Source organism: Bos grunniens, chromosome 4 (assembly GCF_055505025.1).
Source record: "Bos grunniens cultivar Pamir isolate PY7600 chromosome 4, Bosgru_T2T1.0, whole genome shotgun sequence".
Taxonomy (NCBI): Eukaryota; Metazoa; Chordata; class Mammalia; order Artiodactyla; family Bovidae; genus Bos; species Bos grunniens.
The window spans coordinates 72,034,147-72,059,731 of record NC_141168.1 but is presented as its reverse complement, the minus strand read 5'-3'; the positions used below and the strand labels follow the sequence as shown (position 1 = coordinate 72,059,731).

Below are 25,585 nucleotides of genomic sequence, written 5' to 3'. Positions count from 1 at the left end.
TTTGGGATCAAAACGTGAACTTCTGTTTTTGGACATATTATCCAAATGCCTTTGCTTTGTGAATTACATGTTAAGATGATCAGTGATGTGTCACAGTGGATACGTACCAGATTGGGCAAAAATGTGACTCAAGAGGGGAGAGGGGTGTCCATGGCTTGTCATCATGCCTCCTCCTTTTACTTAGTTATAACTAGTATATCCCTATACCAGTGTGTCTCAGTCTTATTTTTATTATTGCCTCTGCCCCTACGTGTTTTTTAGTCTTTTTCCCCCTAACTGTCCCCTCCATGAGATTTTAGTACAATATATATAGTGTGTATCTGGTTAAGTATTGTATGAATACCTATTCTTCACATGGAAAAAAGGGGGCTTCCCTGGTGGCTCAGTGATTAAAATCCACCCGTCAGTGCAGGAGACCCAGGTTTGATCCCTGGGGTTGGGAAGATCCTCTAGAGAAGGAAATGGCAACCCGCTCCAGTATTCTTGCCTGGGAAATCCCACAGACAGAGGAGCCTGGCGGGCTACAGTCCACAGGGTCACAGAAGAGGAGGACACTACTGAGCAACTAAACAACAATTGTATGTATATCGTGGTTTATATGGAAGAAAAGTAAAGTAAAAGTTGTTGTGTTTTTTTTTTGCCCCTTCCCCCAACTAATCTTGTTTGAAAATGCATGCCTTAAACTAGTATTTGTAAAAGGTACATTTTTTTCCCTTTGTAGAAGCTCATTTCCACTTGAGTAAGCTAAGTTTAACCACATTGCATCAGAACTCTGTTGTCTAATACACCTGTGCTTTTATAATAGCTTTATTTTAAGCTGATTATCATTTAAATAAGTATGCTGAAATCTTAGTGCATTTACTTCCCATTGGGGAAGTAAATTTTACATATTTTGCAGAAGTCCATTATTTCCCTAGGTTTTAGACCTCTGAAGCACGCAGTCTTTCTCTGCAGGCCACATTTGCTTTTGATTCCTTCTGCAAATATTTATTGAGGCTGTACTGTGTGCAAGGCTCTGCGCCAGGTGCTGAGGCCCAGTGGCTCATGGAGCTGGGCCTGCTTCCTTTATTCTTTGTTGGCTTTTTCAGAACTCACAGGGTAAACTTGTCCAGGGCACAGTTGTTTTGACTACTGATTTTTATACATTCCCCAACAAAGTATAGTGGGCGCTTGGTGAAAACCCTGGGAGTTGGTGTAATCCTTTGTGCAGTATAAACAAGACAAAGATACTTGATCCTGGCGCCTGGCACAGAGCTCCTAACACCCTGGGGATCTCCTGATTTCTTTGGTGTGCTCACCAGACTTTCTTGGTTGAGGGGCTCCTGGATAGCTTCAGAATGCGGGCTGGTCCCAGAAAGACCAAACTATGATTGGAAGCGTGGAACTCAGTCCAGCCTTGGAGTAGGGGAGAGGGACTGGAGACGGAGGTTAACCAAAGGCCCCTGGTTTAATCCATGGCCACTGGTTTAACCAAAGGCCACTGGTTTGTGCCCATGTAACAAAACCTCCATAGAAATCCCTAAATGACCAGCTGCAGAGAACTTGCAAACTGGGGAGCACAGCATGAGCTAGGAGGGTGGCATCCAGAGAGGGCATGGAGACTGCACCCCTCCCACCATATCTCACCCTATACTTCTCATCCATTTGGCTATTCTTGAGTTGTATTCTTTATAATAAACCAGTAAGAGAAAGGCAAGTACTTCTTGAGTTCTATGAGTCATTCTACTGAATTATCAAACTAGAGGAGGGTGTTGTGGAAACCGTCAGTTTATAGTCGGTTGGTCAGAAGTATGGTAGCCTGGGAATTGTGATTGATGCCTAAGGTGGGGGCAGTCTTGTGGGACTACTGCTTCAACTCTTGGGATATAATGCTAACTTTGGGTAGGTAGTGTCAGAATTGAAGTGAGTTTTTGGACACTCTATTGGAAATGATGTTGAAAAAGACAACGTACTTTTAAATATAGGAAAAAGAAACCTTTGGCCCTTGTCTGTCACACTGTGTGTGTGTGTGTGTGTGTGTGTAGTGCATGAAAAGATCGAGAGCCAAGTCCCACAAGATGCCAACCCAATATATAGTTTTCACTTTTCTGTCCTGAAAACCCTGACATTTGTCTGGCTATTGCCAGTGCACATTATACTGTCTGCAATGTGGGAAACTACTTAAATTCTTGGAGCATTCTAGATTATTAATGCATTATCCAAATACATATATACACAACATGGTAGAAAAACTCAACGCAGGGTTCACATAAAGAAGAAGGCTCTTTTCCTCGTAACTGTGTAATTGCCAAACAGAATAGCGTATATAGTTTCAGGCTCAATTTCAGATTCCCCGGGAGGGATGGGGTACACTTGAGAAAAAAATTCAAGGCAGCTCAGGTTATCTGGAGGCTTGGGCTTCAGGGTCTATCCAGATAGAGAGTCTTTCATTCATTCATTCCTTGTATAGATATTCACTAAGCTCCTAACCTCTGTGCCAGGTCCTTTGGTGAACAAGATGGAAGGTCCTCATTTTCACTCATCCTCTCTGTTCCCATTTTTTGGGACAAATAGTATACAAAGAACAACTTTTTATTCATTCATTCTATGTATTTTTGTTTGAGAGTCTATAATACAGGTAGATTATTGGGTGATATTTAAAAGAGACATCATCTCTGCCCTCGAGGACCTTCAAGCTTGTTTGTTCATCAGTCATTCTTTCAAAAAAATGGGCATTGAGCCAGTCACTGTGCCAGGTCAGTGCTTTTTGTGGTTGTTTAGTTACTAAGTTGTGTCTGACTCTTTTGCAACCCCATGGACTGTAACCCGCCGGGCTCCTGTGTCTGTGGGATTTCCCAGGCAAGAATACTGGAATGGGTTGCCATTTCCTTCTCCAGGGGTTCTTCCCAACCCAGGGATTGAACCTGCGTCTCCTGCATTGCAGGTAGATTCTTTAGCACTAAGCCACTGGTCAGTACTAGGGACATATGGAAATGAACATAGTTTCCGAAGGGCCACAGTTCTGCCTGGGCGGGGCACAGGTGGTAACCTGTTTGTTAAAGTGTCGGACACGACTGAGCGACTTCACGTTCACTTTTCACTTTGATGCATTGGAGAAGGAAATGGCAACCCACTCCAGTGTTCTTGCCTGGAGAATCCCAGGGACAGGGGAGCCTGGTGGGCTGCCATCTATGGGGTCATACAGAGTCGGACATGACTGAAGCGACTTAGCAGCAGCAGCAGCAGTAGGTGATGGTAATGGACTCTGTCCACACTGCAAAGGAAACACAACAGTGGGGTGTCCTAAGTTAGCCCTGTCTAAGCGAGAAGTCAATGTTTGACTCTTGATCTCACTGTATTTTTTTGGCTTAAACCACAGAAATGTATTTTCTCACAGTTCTGGAGGGTAGAAAGCTAAGAGCAACGTGTCAGCATATTTAGTTTCTCATAAGGCTTCTCTCCTTGGTTCGCAGCAGACCACCTTCTCACTGTGCTGTCGCCTGGTCCTTCCTCCACCAGTGTGCATCCTTGGTGTGTCTCTGTGACCAGAATTCCTCTTATTATAAAAACACCAGTCAGATTGGATTAGGGCCCAATCTAGTTGTTTGATTTTAAGTTAATCACCCCTTTAAAGGCTCTGCCTCCAAATACTGTCACATTTTGAGGCATTAGGGCTTAGGGCTTCAATATATAAAACTTGGAGGGACAAAATTCAGCTTGTAAAAACCAGATTGTAAATATTTTAGGCTTATAGGCTATAAAGTCTCTCTTGGAACTCAAAACTCTGCCATTGATCTGATTTTTCAGCTGGGGCTGAAGAGAAGGGATGGCTTGGAAAGGAGGACGTGGGGGGAATTCCAATCAGAAGAGACTGTGTAAGTGAAAGTAAGGAGGTATGAGGGCCCCATGGCAGTATAGGAGGTGCAGTAGATGAGTTTTAATATAGTGAAACTACCGCACTTTAGTGCCAGAGCTAAACCTTGTAATATTGGAACAACAAATGATTCAATGGAATGAATAGTCCAGAAAGAAACAAACAAATATGTGATAAGGTAGGTTTCACAAATCAGAAGGGTATTAAGTAATAATACTGAAGCAATTGATAAATTATTTAGAAAGAGAATAGATCCTTACTAGTGACGATTTTTAGTCAGCATTTAGGGGCTTGCAACTTAGAAATCAGAGGATTAAGATTTCTTTCTGTGAATTAAAACTGAAGATTAACATGAATGGGTCAAGGTGCTATATATAACAGGTTACCTTGAAGGACATGATGTCTTACAATATCACCTCACTAAACATACAGACACCATTAGAATGGTTGACTTTGTGGTCCCCACACTCCCAAGAGCCTCAACTTAGGTTTAATGTTCTGCTCTTGTCCTCTTAAATTTCTTAATTTATGAAAATGGGTCTGTATTTCCACTCTGCACTGAGCCCTCCAAGTTATATATCAGTCCTGCCTGTGAGGTTGGTCAGACAGGGAAAAAGAAAATACAGAGCCAAGCTTTAGAGGTAGATGTTATCCTGCTTTTAAGAAAGTTGTGGCAACACAATTCTAGAGTCTGGGCCTCATTTGCAGGACTGTGTGTTGCATGTGTACGTCTTGGGCTGTCCCACTTCAGTTCAGTCGCTCAGTCGTGTCCAACTCTTTGCGACCCATGAACCGCAGTACACCAGGCCTCCCTGTCCATCACCAACTCCCGGAGTCCACCCAAACCCATGTCCATCGAGTCGATGATGCCATCCAACCATCTCATCCTCTGTCGTCCCCTTCTTCTCCTGCCCTCAGTCTTTCCCAGCATCAGGGTCTTTTCAAATGAGTCAGCTCTTCACATCAGGTGGCCAAAGTATTGGAGTTTCAGCCTCAGCATCAGTCGTTCCAATGAACACGCAGGACTGATCTCCTCTAGGATGGACTGGTTAGATCTCCTTGCAGTCCAAGGGACTCTTAAGAGTCTTCTCCAACACCACAGTTCAAAAGCATTAATTCTTCAGCACTCAACTTTCTTTATAGTCCAACTCTCACATACATACATGACCACGGGAAAAACCATAGCCTTGACTAGACGGACCTTTACTGGCAAAGTAATGTCTCTGCTTTTTAATATGCTGTCTAGGTTGGTTATAACGTTCCTTCCAAGGAGTAAGCGTCTTTTAATTTAATGGCTGCAATCACCATCTGCAGTGATTTTGGAGCCCAGAAAAATAAAGTCAGCCACTGTTTCCACATCTATCTGCCATGAAGCGATGGGACTGGATGCCATGATCTTAGTTTTCTGAATGTTGAGCTTTAAGCCAACTTTTTCACTCTCCTCTTTCACTTTCATCTACATAAGGCTGTCCCAGACTGATGCATTAAATAGTTTATTTGACAGACTCTCTCCTCTTCCCATCTCCTCACCAAGGAAGCCTTTAATTGTGATTTGGCTTCTGTGGTCTTCCTGCAGGGAGAGAGCTGGCTGGTTATGGTGACGCCGTAATAATTCAGGAAGTTAGTTACTAAGCTGGCATCCTGGTGATATTCATCAGTGAGGTTCTTTAATGGGTGCCTGTCCCTGTGAGAAGGCCTCCTTCTTTTAGATTTCTGAGACAGAAGGCTGAGGTCCAGGCATTGTGTTGGTGAATTCACCGAAGCCAGCAAGGGCAGAACAGTGGTTAAGAGCAAGGCATTTCCATAAAAAAGAATGAAGTTCCAGGACCTGCTACAGTAAATTAATAATGTAATATACCAAAAACATTGAGTGTACACTTTACATGGGTGAATTGTATGGCATGTGAATTATATCTCAATAAAGCTGCTTTTTAAAACATTAAAAAAGAAGAAGAACGAGGTGTTTGGAGTGAGCCAGACAGCCCTGGGATCAAGTCGTGTGATTGTACCACATTGTGTGATCTTGGCCAAGATATATAACTATGCCTAGTTCTTTCATCTCCCAAGTGGTGATATGACACCTAGCGTTGTTGTGAGACTGAAGGAGAAAATATAAACCTGGTCAAGGCTTCTCAACCTCAGCGCTGTTGACATTTTGGATCAGATCATTCTTTGTTGGAAGGAGGGAGGAGGGACAGCTGTCCTGTGCATGATGTGGTGTCTCCTAGCTTCCCCCAGCAGCTTAACCCCCTATAGATGTAACAGCCAAAATGTCTCCAGATGTTGCTTAGACGTCATGCTGGGGGACAGAATAGGCCCTGGTTAAGAATCACTCACTGGCTAAGGTGTGTAGAACAATGCCTGTAAAAAGAAAGCTACTGGCAGATTTCATAATAATATTGACAATCCTTGGACTAAAGATGACAGTGCTTCTGAGGCCCCTGGAAAGATATTTGTCCAGCTTTCATCTGTCCTCTGCTCTTTAAATTTCTATGTCCATGCCAGAATCAAGTCCACATGGATTAAAGTGTGTGTGCTAGGTCTCTTCAGTTATGTCTGGCTCCTTGCGACCCTATGGACTGTAGCCTGCCAGGCTTCTCTGTCCACGGGATTCTCCAGGCAAGAATACTGGAGTGGGTTCCCATCCCCTCCTCTAGGGGAATCTTCCTGACCCAGGGATTGAATACGTGAGTTTTAGTATCTTCAGCATTGACAGGCGGGTTTTTTTACCACTAGCACCACCTGAATTAAAGGATAAATGTAAAACGGTCTCCTTTTATGAACTGAAAGAAGAGAAGTTACAGATCTGTAAATTTGCAAATAAAAAAGATTTGCAAATACCAAACTCAGAAGCAGTGGTACTTTTGTGATGTTTAACATCGGGTTTAAATCATATTGGGGGATTTTTTTTCTTGATGTCATTACATTAAAAACAAAAAACATGAGTAATTGGTTTAAAACAAACAAAAAAAAGATCTAGTAATTATAGTTAAAAAGCAAACTGGAGGGAATTTCCTGCCGTCCAGTAGTTAGGACTCCATGCTTTCACTGCCTTGGTCTGAGTTTAATCCATAGTCTGGGAACTAAGATCCTGCAAGCACATAGCATGGCCAAAGAAAAAAAGAAGATTGGATGAAATGATTATAAGAGATATGTCAAACTGGTATTGAGAAACTGGTGTAAATCAAAAAGGAAATAAAATACAGAAATAAATGTCTCAGGCATAGGGACAAAAGAGGATATACAGTCAGCTTACAAACATTTGATAATTGTTCAAATTCAATAATACTTAAAAATTTAAATCTTTTTTTCATTAAAATTGGCAATAATATCTAACTCTGTGGTACCATTTAGGGGAATCTCCTCACACATTGCAAAGAAGTGTCGTGATAAATATGCCTTAAAAGTTGTCATACCTTTTAGCCCCCAAAATAACATTTGGGAATAATTCCACAACATAATCTGAAATGTAGACAAATATTTGTGCATTAAGATATTTACTGCAAGGTTGTTTCAATAGAAGTCAGTTTTGTGTCTAGCGTTAAGGGAGTAGTAAATTGGAGCTTATGATAATTAGCAGTCTTTAAAAAATATTTATAAAATGTTTCCAATGGCATGCAGAATTCTTACAGTGTTAAATGAAAAAGCAAGTTTTAAAATGTTGAATGCAGTATGAACTCAGCTCAGAATAAAGACTGGAAAGGAATATGCAAAATATTAATAGTATTTATTCCTGGAAGATTGAATTATGGATGATTTATGCAAGTTACTCATAATTGCATGATTAAATTGACCATTTCAAAGCAGACTTAAGATTTTATGTGTGCCTGTTCTTTCCAGTAATTTTTGCTCTTAACCATTTCTCTAGCTTGGAAATGAAGGTGAAAGAGGTTAGCTATGTTTCTCTGAGTAAAAGAAAGAAAAGAAGTTATCAGTACCTAAAAGGGCAGGTTTATATTTTAGTGAATTCCGTATAAATTGCAATAGCACTGGCTTTGCGGGGTAGACTACTTGCCCTGGATAAGGTAGATTCATGCTTTTTTACACCACAGCATTCTTTTTGTTCATTAATTTTTAAAGATATATTTATTGTAGCATGTTTCTTGGTGAAAGAATCTTTAAAATTTCCATGTTTATCTTTGCAGTATGTGCGGAAGCTTATAATCCTGATGAAGAAGAAGATGATGCTGAATCCAGGGTATGTAACTTACTGAATACATTAATTTTACATTATACTCTTGTCTTGGATAAGGAAAATAGTAATAGAAAAGATGTTAACAGGCTTATAGATTAACAGAAAGCATAATGGAATTATTTTGACTGTTTCTTTTCGTAGTCTCTCTGATAGCTTACTGCTTCATGTTCTGTGTAGTTACTTTGATCCAAAGTATCTCTCTCTTTGGATAAAAGGAAAGATGGACATAATAACTCACTGAAGTTGTGCTTTTATTTCTCTTGCAAAAATATAGCCTGTGATGAAAAATGTTTTTAGCTATCTTTCCCAAAGTGATAATATTATTTTTCTTAGACAAGTAAGTATTTCTAGCAAAGAAAAATACTGGGAAAAGACTTTTGCTCCTACTAATTTATCATAACAGATGCTTACTCTGAAACAACAACAGACACAATAAAATTACATCTAAAGTGTCAGTATAGAAATTATTTTTTAAAATCTGTGTATCTGATTGTTTGCTCAGAAACTGATTTGGAGGGCCTAATGTTTTTGTAAGAATTTGTCTGGTTTGAAACACTTTTTAAGCTGTGTCCTTTTGCTCCATTCTCCTATTACTTATTTAGTAGAAAGTAAACTAAATAGGAGATTACTGAGCCTGGAAATGGAAAGTAATCATTTGTTTATTTATTTTTGAGTACACTGCAAAAGTTTCTTTTTTTTCATTTGGTAAAAAATGAAAAGAAAATCTATTTCTGTAGCTCTGAAAAATACTTCAATATGATTGAGTTTTATAGAAAAGCAGAATACTGGGTCCCTAAGTCATTACATCATTAAGCTCCCTGAAATGTAAATAAAATCCAGTGGTAGAAAGATCAGGAACCTTAAATGACACAGAAGATTTTGAAGGAAATCCCATTTCACAATTGTCCATGATGGGGACAGTACCAGACTTGCAGTATTCACTTCTGAGAACCAAAACTTACATATTTTTATAAAGTCCATAAATTCCAGTCTGAAAATTATGTTGCCTTAGGGTCAAGGTATCATCACTAATGTTTAATGTGCTATAACCACTATAATGTGGTCCAAACAACCCTCCCCTATCCTACACTTTATTTATGTATTTCAACGAAATAATAATAGGTTACTTTGAAGACAGCGTTTTGTGTGTGTGTGTGTCTATGTATATGTGCTCAGTCATGTCCGACTCTTTGCAACCCCATGGACTGTAGCCCTCCAGACTCCTCTTTCCATGCAATTTTCCAGGCAAGAGTGCTGAAGTGGGTTGCCGTTTCCTACTCCAGTCATTCTTTGTATTTGTGTATAAATGTATGTGATAAAGCTTAGTAATTGAGATGTTTGATGAGCTGGTTTGACTTAGTAAAAATTTAAATTAAAAAGAACATTTAAAAATATAGTTTGAAAGCAATATATGGTATCTCATAGACCTGACAGCTGTTAGCTACCCATTTGGTCCATGCCATAGGTAAAGTGGTTTGACTAGATCACTCCAACTAATTGCTGGCAGTCTTGTTGGGAGGGCTATACCAGATAAGAATCATTTGGCTGGGGGAAAGAAACCCCTAATCACATTGAGATTAAAAAACAAAAACATTGGGGAATTATTGGACATGTGCTTGGAGATCTTACAGAATTCCTGAAAGAGTTAAAGAAAACACCAGGCTGTGGCTAGCAGGCAGGAGTCAGCCCCCTCTGGGGTCCTTTCACAGCACTGGTGTAGCACTTAGAGTGTCAACACTGAAAGGGACTCAGCTGCCACTAACTCTTATGTCTCTCTCAGGTCACAATCCTAGTTTCCTTGTGGAGAGTTTTCACAGACCTGACCTTGGGGTTGGGGACCAGGCCAAGGAGTATAGACTTAACTGTGGGGCCTCACTTAAAATGAGGGTATTCTGCAATCCCACTCCTGGGCATATATCCAGAGAAAACTTTCATTCAAAAAGATGCATGTACCCTGATGCTCATAGCAGCACCATTTGTATAATAGCCAGAACTTGGAAACAACCTAAATGTCCATCAACAGGTGAATGGATAAAGATGTGGCAAATATATACAATGGATACTGCTGCTGCTGCTGCTAAGTCGCTTCAGTCGTGTCCAACTCTGTGCGACCTCATAGATGGCAGCCCACCAGGCTCCCCCGTCCCTGGGATTCTCCAGGCAAGAATGCTGGAGTGGGTTGCCATTTCCTTCTCCAGTGCATGAAAGTGAAAAGTGAAAGTGAAGTCTCTCAGTCGTGTCCGACTCTTAGCAACCCCATGGACTGCAGCCTACCAGGCTCCTCCATCCATGGGATTTTCCAGGCAAGAGTACTGGAGTGGGGTGCCATTGCCTTCTCCACAATGGATACTACTCAGCCACAAAAAAGAATGAAGCAGTGCCATCTGTAGCAACATAGATAAACCTAGAAATTGCTATACTGAGTAAGACAAAGACAGATATCATATGACATCACTTGTATGTGAAATCTTAAAAAATTGTATAAATCAACTTATTTACAAAACAGAAATAGATTCGTAGACATAGAAAACAAATTTATGGTTACTGTAGTAGATAGCAGGAGTTGGGGGAGAGAGAAATTAGGTGTTTGGGATTAACATATACACACTACTATATATATATATTTATAAAATAGGTAAAGAACAATGACCAACATAGCACAGTGAGCTATATTCAGTATTTATAATAACCTATAATGGAAAAGAATCTGAAAAACATATATATATATATATATATATAAATAAAACAATTGCTTTATATCTGAAACCAACACAACTTTGTAGATTAACTATAATTTTTTGAAAGGTACATAAATAGATAGATAAGGGCAGTTCCTGGTGAAGGAGGCATCTTTGTGGGTTGGACATTCAACCCAAGTTGTGCCTGTGACACCCTTCGATGTTACTTTAGTAGATTTTTGGTAATTAATTAATTATTAATCATTATAATAAAGTGTCAGGGTTTTCATTAAGTTGACTCTTCTCTAAACATGTTGCTAAAAACTACAATTTTTTTGTCTAGCTGGGAGGGATTGGGGGCAAGAGGAGAAAGGGACGACAGAGGATGAGATGGCTGGATGGCATCACCGACTCGATGGATGTGAGTCTGAGTGAACTCCGGGAGTTGGTGATGGACAGGGAGGCCTGGTGTGCTGCGATTCATGGGGTCGCAAAGAGTCGGACACAACTGAGTGACTAATCTGATCTGATCTGAATAGATACTATAAGGCAGTTTGTACCATAGCCTTTAGAAATGATTATTACAGATTTCAAAATTAATTGGCTTTAGAAAATGTCCATAAGGAAAACATACAGTGCATTTTGATAAATTAACTTTTCATTTGGACATTTTGTCTTATTTCAAAGAGTCTGTTTTTTTATTGGGCTTCCCTGGTGGGTCAATGGTAAAAAAAAAAAAATCTGCCTGCCAAGCAGGAGACACAAGTTTGATCCCTGTGTCTGAGAGATCCCCCGAAGAAGGAAATGGCAACCCACTTCAGTATTCTTACCTAGAGAATCCCATGGACAGAGGAGCCTGGCAGGCTACAGTCTGTAGGGTCATGAAGAGTCAGATACAACTTAGTGACTAAGCAACAACAACAATCTGTAATCTCAGAGCTGTAAATAGATATTTAATTTTTTATAAAATAATACATATTCAAAGAAAATTTAAGTACTTAAGATTGACTTTGGAAAATAACAAATTAGATTTTACTTGGAATACCTTTAATAAATGAAAATGTAAGGGTTATGTACATCTAGCATGTAGAAACGGGCAGAAAAGAGCTAGTAAATTTAACAGTGGAGTGTTTCTTCATTTTGTACTCCATGAAAGGTTTTGGGACTGCTTTCTGCATATCTGGTCGAATGCTAAGTATACAGTGGTGAACATGATGGACAAGTCCTTGCCGTCTTGGAGCTCAGAGTCTAATAACAGAAGCTAACAGAAAGCTAGCAAATTAGCAGTCACAAAATATGAACTGTTGAAAGGACAGTGTGATAGGGTGTAGGAATTAAAACCAAACCCCCATATCAACTAGATCCCTAATGAAACAGAATAGTGGGAGAAGGGCTCCTTGAAGTGAGACCAGAGGATGAATGTGGAGAGAATCTTGCCAAAAGTCTGGGAGTGCATTTTGGGTTGACCCATGCCCGTCAGAGTGGGAAGAGTTGGAGGCTCTGAGTGGGGGCTGGTGTGGCTGGAGCTGAGTGGCTGAGGGGAAGGCGGAGGAGGAGGTGGGAATGTGATGGCCTCTACCGAGGGTTTACTCTGGAGAATGGGGTGTTCTGATTTAAGCTTTTAAAAGATTACTTTCAGCTCTGTGTGGAGAACATATTGGACAGATATGAAAACATCTTGTACAGACTTCCCTTGCTTAACAAAATAGATACCCAGTGTTTTCTTTAAAGAAAATGTGTCAGTCAGTCTTACTGTTTCTTCTATTTTTTTTAAATTGAAAGGCAACAGAGGTTTATAGCAGTAGTTGACAGACTTTCCCTGTAAAGTTTTTTTCCCTGGGAATTCTATTTTCAAATAATCAATACTTCATGCTTTGGGGGCCATTTGGTTTCTGTCACAACTCTTCAGCTCTGCTGTTACAGCTTAAAAGCAGCCATAGACAATACATAAATAAACACGTGTGGCTGTGACCCATGAAACTTTACTTGTGGACGTTTGAATTTCTTATACTTTTCATATGTTGGGAAACATTCTTTTGGTTATCCTCCCACAGTCATTAAAAAAATCATTTTCAGTGTAGGGATCCTACAGAAAGAAATTTGGCCTTCAGGCAATGGTGTGCTGACCTTGGCTTATAGTAAGAACTCTGTGGCTAGCCTGTCTGGGGTGAATCCCAGCGCTACAACTTCTCAACTGTGTCACATTGAAGAAGTTGCCTGGGCAAGTTGATTTTCTTACGTTTTTCCTTTCAAGAGGTCATGCAGTGTTTGTCTTTCTCTGTCTGACTTATTTCACTGAGCAGTCACCTGCTTCGTGGGGCCTGTTACTAGGATGCGTGTGCGTGTGTGCTCAGTTGAATCCAGCGGAATGTGACCCTATGGACTGTAGCCTGCCAGGCTCCTCTGTCCATGGAATTTTCCAGGCAAGAATACTGGAGTGGGTTGCCATTTCCTACTCCAGGGAATCTTCCCGACCCAGGTATTAAACCCATGTCTCTTGGGTCTCCTGTGTTGGCAGGCAGATTCTTTACCACTGTGCTATCTACACTCCCTATTACTAGACTAAAACTGATATTTGTGAAGCCCTTAAAACAGTGCCTGGCACATGGTAAATGCCACATCAATATTTGTTTGAACAAAAAGATTTTTATCTTGGAATCAGAAATAAATAATAAAAAACAAAATTGCCCTTAGTAGAAATCACGCTTGGGCACACTGCAGAAGACCTTAATTGTCCAGATGCAGATCTCAGATGTCGGATCCCACCAAATCCAACTGAAGGAAATGAGTCTGTAAGAGGAGGAGAGCATCTGAACAGTTGGTACAGGGCAGGGAGGGCAGAGCTTCAAAGATTCACATGATTTCTGAGTGTTTGCATTTCAGGATGCAGAGCAGGAATTTTAATGGCAGAGGTTGAGGGTGAGGGGCGACTATGGTAGATAAAAGACCCTGACGAGTGATGGCAGGCAGAAGGAAGAGAGGGGAATAAAGAAAGCAGGGAGGAGAGAGGTACGCAGTAGCAGTGGTAGCAGGATGGAGAAACAAAATTTGGAACTGTGCATTCATAACGGGAAGTAGCAGGAGAGTGAGAGAGAAGACGACGACGGGTTTTTCTGTGAGGTGTTCATACAAAGTGAATGGGTTGGGAGAGAAAGACTTAAATTGATGACAGAAGTAAATCAGGTGCAATATGGTGTTGAAAATGATTAAAGAAGACAGTTTAGGTGATATAAATTTTATTTAATCCTGCATGAAGCAGGCAGTCTCCATCCCCAAGGGTCCAGAGAACTGCAAAATGGGGTGCAGGGCAGGAAGCTTTTAGAGGATAAAGAATAAGGAACAAGGAAGAGAAAAACAGAAAGTGAACGAGGAACAAGGAAGTGAGCAGAGAGCCCAGATTTGGCTCGGCCTTTGGGGATCGGCTGACTGGATACACTGTACTGCTGGCGAAGTGGAGCATTTCTGGACGTGGGAGTGATCTCGGCTCTGCTTTGCTGATGTGACACCCTGGGCAGGGGTGGCTCCACTTTGGGCTCAGAAAATTATTTTCAACATCTGTGACATGGTATCCCCAACCTTTTCTTTCTGAGGAGAGAGTTTCTCAGTAGGCAAACACTTATGATCACCTCAGTTTGAAGTTCCAGATGGTTTTTGTGAAGTGAGAAATAACGTTTTGTTTTATTTTGTTTGATTGTGTTAAAATCATCCTTATTTGACGTAGGCAGATATGAATTTTGGTTGGCATGATTTAGTTCATATCCAAATTTTTAAAGTTTCTTAAATAGCAGTGAGTTCTTAGGCAGCAGGATCTGCTTTTTCTAGGTCCACATGCCATAACAGAATCTAGTTTGATGTGAATATTGGTTAGCTAGGAAACACTAGTTTGCATATCCCTTACCCTTTTAAAGAAAACTCTGCAACAGCTTCCTTCTCTCACTGGCTAATAGTATGTGAACAGTGCACATATAAATAGTACACATATGCTGTACATTTCCTCAGTTCTTCTTGGGGCTCTGGCTTTTAGCCGTCAGAGATGGGTTTGAAATGCTGGTTTTAATTTCCCATTGTGAGTTTTGATGTAGTCATGGACACAAAGCTCAGCACCGGCCGGCCCTGGTGGTTCTGATGGTGGGGCCCCTACCCATCATCATGTCCTCCGGTCAGTGTGTGTGTGACGTTAGAGTAGGAAAAGGTGATGATGTGTGGGTCTCCACTTGGTGTCTTCTGCTTTTAGGACCATCTTTTGCCTCGTTACCCCATTTTATAGTTAAATGGTACCCATGTTCACAAAAGAACGGGCCTTTGGGTCCAAGTCAGTTGAGCCTTCTGGTGGTCAGAAGGGACTCCAAAGAGCTGGCCAGCTCACTTACTGAGGGCATTCTCTTGGCCTTCACCTTCCAGGTTGAAAGTGAGCACCTCGGGCAGTGGTCTTCTTTGAGCTCATTCTCAAATCAGCGCACCAGGAGTGTTAGATTCATTTTCCCTCAAATCCATAGTCTCCTGATGTGACAGTACATGATTGCTTGGTCCCTGTGGAAAATCACTCCCTGTGGGCCTGGTTACATGTGTTATGCATAAAATGTATTTAATATCTAATATACAGGTAAGAATTTACTCACATCTAGAGATTTTATCAAGTTTTGAAGAAAGGGGCTACATTCTGAAAGAGTATTAAGTTTAGTGGTAAAAAGTATGAAACAGTATTAAAGAATATTAAGAGTATTAGACAGCATAAGGGCTTCCCAGATGGTGCTCGTGGCAAAGAATCTGCCTGCCAGTGTGGGAGACATGAGATAAGGGTTTGATCCCTGGGTTGAGAAGATCCCCTGGAGGAGGGCATGGCAATCCACTTCAGTATTCTTGCCTGGAGAATCCTGTGAACAGAGGAGCCCGGCAGACTATTAGTGAAAAAATTTCCTGGTAGTATTAAATAGTAGAATAGGGACTAAAAGATTTTGATGGGCTTCCAGGTGAGGTCGCTAAGAGTCAGATACACCTGAGGGGACTTAGCACGCAAACAGAATAAAGACAGTGTAGATTTTCAACGTAACTGTTACAACACTTAGTCCTTTTTTATGTTCCCGCTGGACCTTCAGAGTCTTTAGTGATTAGCCAGTCCAGACCTTTACAGAATGAACTTGCTAACCTGGGGGAAACACTTCTTTGAAAAACATTCAGGTGCTGTATTGATTAATGCCCACCACCTCCCTGAGACAAATTGTATTACTTTCCCCTATTAGCAGGCTGGTAGTTAGTGTCTAGTCACCTAAAGTGAACCTCAGCCGTAACCATTCTTCCTTCTAATGTCCTGCTAGGAAATTTTATCCATTATAAGGGGAATAGTCTAATTGTGGATTTGGTGTTCTTGTAGATTATACATCCCAAAACTGACGATCAAAGAAATCGATTGCAAGAGGCTTGCAAAGACATCCTGCTATTTAAGAACCTGGATCCGGTAAGATAAATCTCAATAATAGAGATGATTTTTTTCAGTGTCCATATGAAGAACTGTGCAGGGTCTTGGAGTTCACCCTCTTTACAAGCTGACATCACCCAGGGCAATGTAAAGGCCCCACCACAGATGCCTGCATGTGCATTGGGTTGTGTTCTGGTTGCTGAGGGGTGACTGCTGTCAGAGCAAGTATGAGTGCCTGCTGTGTGTTGGGGGAAGGCATTAGGTCATTCATCAAAGGTTACTGCACACACAGCCCTGAGATGTGGCCCTGATGAAGAGAGGCTAAGACTGCATTCTTCATCCACTCAGTAGGGATAGCAGGGCCCATGGGGAAGTGCCTCTCTCACCAGCCAGTATTATATTTTAATGTATGACTTTTATATTATTCATATTGTAAAAGTAAACTTCTACTTGACTTTAAAGGTAGAAGGATTTTTTTTTTTCTTCATAAAAGTTTTGAAATCTCTCATCTTTGGTTTGGGATGTATTTCTGGAATCCCCTCTCTCAGAACGAGTAATCATGCTGTTCAGACTTTGCCCTGTACCCTGACCTCAATGCCCTGCTTCCTTCATTGCAGATTATGCTTATTCATTGCTATATGGTCATTTGGGAAAGAACCCTTGCTGCCATATTCTCATGTGAAACCAGAGTCAACTTGCATAACTTATTTCAGTTCTTTTTTTGGTCAGACTGAACATCTTAATAATTTTCAGATTGATGCCTGAGAGAAGAAAACATTAAGTCAAAACCCACTCTTACAAGATGAAGTCTCTTTTAGAAGGCCATTTTTATAAAGAATACTTTATAATACATTTCATGCTGCATTTTACCAAGTCTTCTATGCTGGGTCATATTATACCCTGAAATTACTTTTTAAAGCTCCTCGTCTGATACCAGTTATGTTTATGTTATATCCTCCAGGATCACAGATTACATTTTGTAACTTTGGAGATGTTACTTTAGGACCACACAGTACAAGTTTTGTCCACTTTGATCCAGGTCCTCCAGGATTATCACCTAAACTAAAGCTGTAAAGAATGGAGTTGCTGGTAACTAATAACGGAAGAAGAAGAAATGGAATCAAGATAGAAAGTGTAGGAGTTTAGTTTATGAGGGAACATCTCCTGGTAGTATTAAATAGTAGAATAAGGGACCAAATGATTTTGATGGGCTTCCAGATAATCTTAGATTTCTTTTATCTAGAATGATAACGATTCTATGAAACAAAGGACATGGAAACTATGATCTCTAGTGATCTTTCCCCAAAATGAATTCAAATAATTGTTAGTGAAAAGAGACAACATTGTCTGTGTGTGTGTGTCTAAGATGGTAATTTGGGTATTGGAATTAATTTAGTATTTAATTCGTTTGCTACAGATAGACACAGAAGACAGCTATGAAATTAACCCTTAGTTTTATCCTTAGGGGTAGGCTTCAGCAAGGAGATTCTCTTTTCAGGCCAGAAGTTTGCATGGGAAAATTGCAGGGTCACCAAAAACAGTTTCTCAAGCTTTAATCTGCCTATACATCATCAGAGGATCTCGTTTAAAATGCAGATTCTGATGAGTAGATCAGTGGTGGGGCCTGAGTCTGTATTTCTCACAGGCTCCCAGGTGATAGCAGTGCTCTCCTCTCACAGCCGCACTTTGAGTAGGAAGGACTAGAACCCAATGTGAAGACACTCTAGGGCAGTGTTTTGGTACTACCATATGTTATTTTGTTTGTTTACTTTCCTGTTCATTTCAACAAGTATTTTAATGCTTCAGCAGTGATAACAGGCATCAGTGAAATAGCTGCCAGTTACAGTTTCCTCGGATGCTGCCTGTTCTGTTCCATCTTCTAAAGTAAATTGATTTTTCTTACCATTGCAACTTTAATTCTTTCAAAGCATTGTGAAAAGTTTGATTACATTTTAAAAATAATAATAATAAAACTTTTCCTGTGTATTCTGGCAGGGAGCATCTTTACTTAAATACAGTGGTTATTTTTATAAACAGGATTTTTTTTAGACTTTTTAAAGATTTTACTGCTCTGTTAAGGTCTTATATATATATATAAAGGTCACAGTTTGTAAGGACAAAAAGGAAAAAGTCAGTTCATGAAATTACCAAGTTCATAAATTACCACTGTTGAATATTTTATTGGGAAAAAGTAAACATATTTATATAGTTGTTTCCAAAAGATCTTTTTTTGAATTTGATCTCATACCATCTTGATTTATTTCTCTACTATCTTAAATCCTTCTAAGAACAATACAGAATATAAATAAGTAAAAATTAATTTTTCTCAGAAAATAACCACTTGAAATAAGAAATGTATCCCCAAACATAGCAGGTTGAAGATTTTAAGTTCATATTTTAAGCAAATTTCTAGTTTTTTATCATATATATATTTTTGCCATAACCCAAATGCATTTAAAGTGAATTACATATTCCATTTATATAATCTGCATATCATATAGCAGCTCCTTTCAGGTCAATTCCTTGACCACCCACTGTGTTCCAGGGCCTGTATAAAGCGTAGGATGCCACAAAAATACTTAGACATAGTTCTTGTGCTCTTGGAACTTACACTTGGTGAGGGATTCAAATACACATAAAAATCCATTTGGTAAAATGTGATAAATGCTGTAATATGGTCAGGGCTAGGGAAGGATGAGGGCTTCTCAGCCCCACCTGAGGATCCAGGAAGCCAGAGAGACACTTGAACTGAGCCTGAGAAAATGAGTCAGAAATCACCAGTTGAAAGAAAACAATGGAGAGGGTCAACACTGGAGTCTGAAGTGGAAGACATCCATTGGCGGGGGCTGAGATGTATGTGCTGTGTCAGGAAGGGCCCGTGCGGCATGCCACACGGGAGCAGTGGACACACGCTCTGTGTGGGCAGTAGCATTGTAAGCAGAGACAGTAACAATCGGGGGTGTCTGAGGTCACAGTGGTGACAGTGTAGGGGTGGAATTAAAGGTGAGAGGGACAGGCAGGAGCTCAGTGAGGAAACAGCGATCCATGCCTTGTTAAGGGGATAAGAAACAGACTCAACTGAGGAAGGGGAGAAAGTAATGGTTTCATAACGTACTCAGGACCAGCAGAAGTTGGTCCTTGGTGATCAAATGAATTGAGGCCTAACAGAAAGAGTCTTGGATGAGCCCCAGTGTCTGGTGCCTTTCCCTGAAAAGGGAAGACTTGGAAGGAGGAAGGGGAAGCCATGATTACGAATTGGCAAGAAGCACAGTTGTGGCTTTGTATCCATTATCTCATTTGACTTTCTTAAAGGCGTTGTTTAGCTTGAAAATCTAGCACCTCCTAGACCTCAGAACATTTTTTCTTGGAGTTCTGTGTATTCATACATTGAGCCCAGCATTTATAATTATTAATCTCTTTGAAGATATTCTTTTCATGAATATTTTAATGCTCAACTCAGTAGGCCATGTTTCTTCTGAAATACTTCTAACTTGAGGCAAACTGAAATAATTGTCCTATGCTATATGATAGGCTCTTTCATTAATGGAGAGTAAATTGTTATTTTTTAAGGGAGTCAGAGCCCTTTTACAGAGCTCAGTCTCGAATTTGCATTCTGTAGGCGAATAAGATGTGGTTTTCATACAGGAGCTGTCAGTCCCTGAGATAAGCCTCTGCATATTAAATATTTCCTACATTCTTTGCACTCTGTGCATAATTATGGGGAAATTACATTTTGATTGTCTAGAACAGACACCTGTCACACAGAGAAGTTCTAAAAGAAATAATTGTTCTGTATTTTAGCAGGGATTACTTTTTCATGAATCCATGTATGAATTCTTTAACTTTATAATATTTTAAAATGCAGTTAATTCCAAGATAATGAAAAGTTATTATATGGCACTATATTTCATCCTTTTTTAAATTTAACATCCAGGACTAGAGCTAATCAATGAAGCTGATATTCCCCCTCCACCTGTTCTAAACAAGTTGAAATATAACAGTAAGCGAAAATAAAATATTTGTAAACCATTTAATCAAACTTTGTAATTTTGATAGGTGACCATATGTTGCCTGGATTGATGAACTCATTTGGTCCCCTTGGGACTAATTAGCATCACATCAAGAAAGCACTATTTTACAGACCCATTGGCTTCATCTCCAGCCCTGGCTCTTCTTTCACAAGTAGGTGCCAGAGCTCACACAGGGACCTAGGAAGGGGATGAAAGCCACTGCCTGCAAACTGATCATCATCTTTCTTCCAAAAGTTTTCCTTAACTCACATAAAGATACAATATTACATTATGGGTTCAAATGGAGAGTTTGACAATTTAATTAATTAGATTTAAATCAGTATGCATATATGGGCTTCCCTGGTGGCTCATTGGGAAAGAATCTGCCTGACGGTGCAGGAGACTCAGGAGACGGGGTTCAATCCTTTGGTTGGGAAGATCCCCTGGAGAAGGAAATGGGAACCCACTCCAGTATTCTTGCCTGGAAATCCCATGAACAGAGGAGCGTGGCAGGTTACAGTCCATTGGGTTGCAAAGAATAGGACATGACTTAGTGACTAAACAACAACAACAACATACGCATATATAATTTACAAAAATTCAAAAGGAACAAAAAGTAGTCAGTGAAAGAGAGTCTCCCTTCTATCCCTGTTTCCCAGCAATCCAGTTTCTCAAGAGTCAAGTTCTTTTAGCACTAAGATGCATATTTTTCCAGGGTTATGCTATGTATATACAGGTAATTCTTTTAAAAATTTTAGTGGCAACAAACTCTACACAGTGTTCTGCCTGGTTCTTTTTTTTCTTTTTTTTTTCCCACTAAACAGTATATTTGTATTTACAGAGATTACATATTCTTTTTAAAAATTATTTATAAAAGTTTAAAACAGTAACATTTATGTGTATAAAGCTAAACCATGGACACACATTATGTTTGCTTTGTCTAATGTTTTAACATTGTACATACAAGAGGGGCCCCATACAGGAAGTCAAAATAATGTTGAAAAAGAACAAAGTTGGAAGACTCACACTTGCAAATTTCAAAACTTTTACTCTACCACCTGAAACTAACCCGATATTATGTATCAACTATACATTAATAAATAAATTTTGAAAATATTTACTACAAAGCTACACTAATTGAAAGAATGTGTTACTGACATACAGATAGGCATATCAGTCAGTTGAGTTCAGTTGCTCAGTCATGTCTGACTCTTTGCAACCCCATGAATTGCAGCACGCCAGGCCTCCCTGTCCATCACCAACTCCCGGAGTTCACTCAAACTCATGTGAATCGAGTTGGTGATGCCATCCAGCCATCTCATCCTTTGGCGTCCCCTTCTCCTCCTGCTCCCAATCCCTCACAGCATCAGGGTCTTTTCCAATAGGTCAACTCTTCACGTGAGGTGGCCAAAGTAGTTTGGAGTTTCAGCCTCAGCATTATCCTTCCAATGAACACCCAAGGACTGGTCTCCTTTAGGATGGACTGGTTGGATCTCCTTGCTGTCCAAGGGACTCTCAAGAGTCTTCTCCAACACCACAGTTCAAAAGCATCAATTCTTTGGTGCTCAGCTTTCTTCATAGTCCAACTCTTACATCCATACATGACCACTGGAAAAACCATAGCCTTGACTAGACAGACCTTTGTTGGCAAAGTAATGTCTCTGCTTTTGAATATGCTGTCTAGGTTGGTCATAATGTTCCTTCCAAGGAGTAAGTGTCTTTTAATTTCATGGCTGCAGTCACCATCTGCAGTGATTTTGGAGCCCCCCAAAATAAAGTCTGACATTGTTTCCACTATTTCCCCATCTATTTCCCATCTAGTGATGGGACCAGATGCCATGATCTTAGTTTTCTGAATGTTGAGCTTTAAGCCAACTTTTTCACTCTCCTCTTGCACTTTCATCAAGAGGCTTTTTAGTTCCTCTTTCTGCCATAAGGGTGGTGTCATCTGCATATCTGAGGTTATTGATACTTCTCCCTGCAATCTTGATTCCAGCTTGTGCTTCCTCCAGCCCAGCGTTTCTCATGATGTACTCCGCATAGAAGTTAAATAAGCAGGGTGACAATATACAGCCTTGATGTACTCCTTTTCCTGTTTGGAATCAGTCTGTTGTTCCATGTGCAGTTCTAACTGTTGCTTCCTGACCTGCATACAGGTTTCTCAAGAGGCAGGTCAGGTGGTCTGGTATTCCCATCTCTTTCAGAATGTTCCACAGTTTATTGTGATCGACGTAGTCAAAGGCTTTGGCATAGTCAATAAAGCAGAAATAGATATTTTTCTGGAACTCACTTCCTTATTCCATGATCCAGCGGATGTTGGCAATTTGACCTCTGGTTCCTCTGCCTTTTCTAAAACCAGCTTGAACGTCTGGAAGTTCATGGTTTACATATTGCTGAAGCCTGGCTTGGAGAATTTTGAGCATTACTTTACTAGCGTGTGAGATGAGTGCAATTGTATGGTGTCTGAGCATTCTTTGGCATTGCCTTTCTTTGGGAATGGAATGAAAACTGACCTTTTCCAGTTCTGTGGCCACTGCTGAGTTACCCAAATGTGCTGACATATTGAGTGCAGCACTTTCATAGCATTATCTTTCAGGATTTGAAATAGCTCAACTGGAATTCCATCACCTCCATTAGCTTTGTTCGTAGTGATGCTTCCTAAGGCCTACTTGACTTCACATTCCAGGATGTCTGGCTCTAAGTGAGTGATCACACCATCGTGATTATCTGGGTCGTGAAGATTTTTTTTGTACAGTTCTTCCGTGTATTCTTGCCACCTCTTCTTAATATCTTCTGCTTCTGTTAGGTCCATAGCATTTCTGTCCTTTATCCAACCCATCTTTGCATGAAATGTTCCCTTGGTATCTCTAATTTTCTTGAAGAGATCTCTAGTCTTTCCCATTCTGTTGTTTTCCTCTATTTCTTTGCATTGATCACTGAAGAAGGCTTTCTTATCTCTCCTTGCTATTCTTTGGAACTCTGCATTCAGATGCTTGTATCCTTCCTTTTCTCCTTTGCTTTTTGCTTCTCTTCTTTTCACAGCTATTTGTAAGGCCTCCCCAGACAGCCATCTTGCTTTTTTGCATTTCTTTTCCATGGGGATGGTCTTGATCCCTGTCTCCTGTACAATGTCACGAACCTCTGTCCATAGTTCATCATGTACATCATAGTTCATCAGGTCTATCAGATCTAGTCCCTTAAATCTATTTCTCACTTCCACTGTATAATCATAAGGGATTTGATTTAGGTCATACCTGAATGGTCTAGTGGTTTTCCCTACTTCCTTCAATTTAAGTCTGAATTTGGCAATAAGGGGTTCATGATCTGAGCCACAGTCAGCTCCCGGGCTTGGGCATCAGAGGGCAAACACACTGAAACCGTAATCACAGAAAACTAGTCAATCTGATCACACGGACCACAGCCTTGTCTAACTCAATGAAACTAAGCCATGCCCATGGGGCAACCCAAGACGGGCGGGTCATGGTGGAGAGGTCTGACAGAATGTGGTCCACTGGAAAAGGAAATGGCAAACCTCTTCAGTATGAACCTCTCTCAGTTCATGCCTTGAGAACCCCATGAACAGTATGAAAAGGCAAAAATAATAGGATACTGAAAGAGGAACTCCCCAGGTCGGTAGGTACCCAATATGCTACTGGAGATCAGTGGAGAAATAACTCCAAAAAGAATGAAGGGATGGAGCCAAAGCAAAAACAATACCCAGTTGTAGATGTGACTGGTGGTAGAAGCAAGGTCCGATGCTGTAAAGAGCAATATTGCATAGGAACCTGGAATATCAGATCCATGAATCAAGGCAAATTGGAAGTGGTCAAACAGGAGATGGCAAGGGTGAATGTCCACATTCTAGGAATCAGCGAACTAAAATGGACTGGAATGGGTGAATTTAACTCAGATGACCATTATATCTACTACTGTGGGCAGGAATCCCTTAGAAGAAACGGAGTAGCCATCATAGTCAACAGAAGAGTCCGAAATGCAGTACTTGGATGCAATCTCAAAAACGACAAAATGATCTCTGACAGTTCCAAGGCAAACCATTCAATATCATAGTGATCCAAGCCTATGCCCCAACCTGTAATGCTGAAAAAGCTGAAGTTGAACAGTTCTATGAAGACCTACAAGACCTTTTAGAACTAACATCCAAAAAAAGATGTCCTTTTCATTATAGGGGACTGGAATGCAAAAGTAAGAAGTCAAGAAACACCTGGAGTAACAGGCGAATTTGGCCTTGGAATACGGAATGAAGCAGGGCAAAGACTAATAGAGTTTTTCCAAGAGATCACACTGGTCATAGCAAACACCCTCTTCCAACAACACAAGAGAAGACTCTCCACATGGACATCACCAGATGGTCAGCACCGAAATCAGATTGATTATATTTTTTGCAGCCAAAGACGGAGAAGCTGTATACAGTCAGCAAAAACAAATCCGGGAGCTGACTGGGGCTCAGATCATGAACTCCTTATTGCCGAATTCAGACTTAAATTGAAGAAAGTAGGGAAAACCACTAGACCATTCAGGTATGACCTAAATCAAATCCCTTATGATTATACAGTGGAAGTGAGAAATAGATTTAAGGGACTAGATCTGATAGAGTACCTGATGAACTGTGGACGGAGGTTCATGACATTGTACAGGAGGCAGGGATCAAGACCATCCCCATGGAAAAGAAATGGAAAAAAGCAAGATGGCTGTCTGAGGAGGCCTTACAAATACCTGTGAAAAGAAAAGAAATGAAAAGCAAAGGAGGAAAGGAAAGATATAAGTGTCTGAATGCAGAGTTCCAAAGAATAGCAAGGAGAGATAAGAAAGCCTTCCTCAGTGATCAATGCAAAGAAATAGAGGAAAACAACAGAATGGGAAAGACTAGAGATCTCTTCAAGAAAATTAGAGATACCAAGGGAACATTTCATGCAAAGATGGGTTGGATAAAGGACAGAAATGCTATGGACCTAACAGAAGCAGAGGATATTAAGAAGAGGTGGCAAGAATACACAGAAGAACTGTACAAAAAAGATCTTAACAACCCAGATAATCACGATGATCACTCACCTAGAGCCAGACATCCTGGAATGAGAAGTCAAGTGGGCCTTAGAAAGCATCACTACGAACAAAGCTAGTGGAGGTGATGGAATTACAGTTGAGCTATTTTAACTCCTGAAAGATGATGTTGTGAAAGTGCTGCACTCAATATGTCAGCAAATTTGGAAAACTCAGCAGTGGCCACAGGACTCGAAAAGGTCGATTTTCGTTCCAATCCCAAAGAAAGGCAATGCCAAAGAATGCTCGAACTACCACACAATTGCACTCATCTCACATGCTAGAAAAGTAATGCTCAAAATTCTTAAAGCCAGGCTTCAGCAATACATGAACCGCGAACTTCCAGACGTTCAAGCTGGTTTTAGAAAAGGCAGA

At 40.4% G+C, this 25,585-nt stretch overlaps 1 protein-coding gene across 1 annotated transcript in view; it reads left to right on the top strand.

Annotated features, from left to right (window-relative positions):
* PRKAR2B (protein kinase cAMP-dependent type II regulatory subunit beta) overlaps positions 1-25,585 on the top strand; it is a 102,574-nt gene that overhangs the window by 56,030 nt on the left and 20,959 nt on the right. The window contains exons 3-4 of the mRNA XM_086396865.1: positions 7,999-8,051; positions 16,098-16,181. Of these exons, the coding sequence (XP_086252991.1) occupies positions 7,999-8,051; positions 16,098-16,181 (137 nt within the window). The remainder of the gene's footprint in view (positions 1-7,998; positions 8,052-16,097; positions 16,182-25,585) is intronic.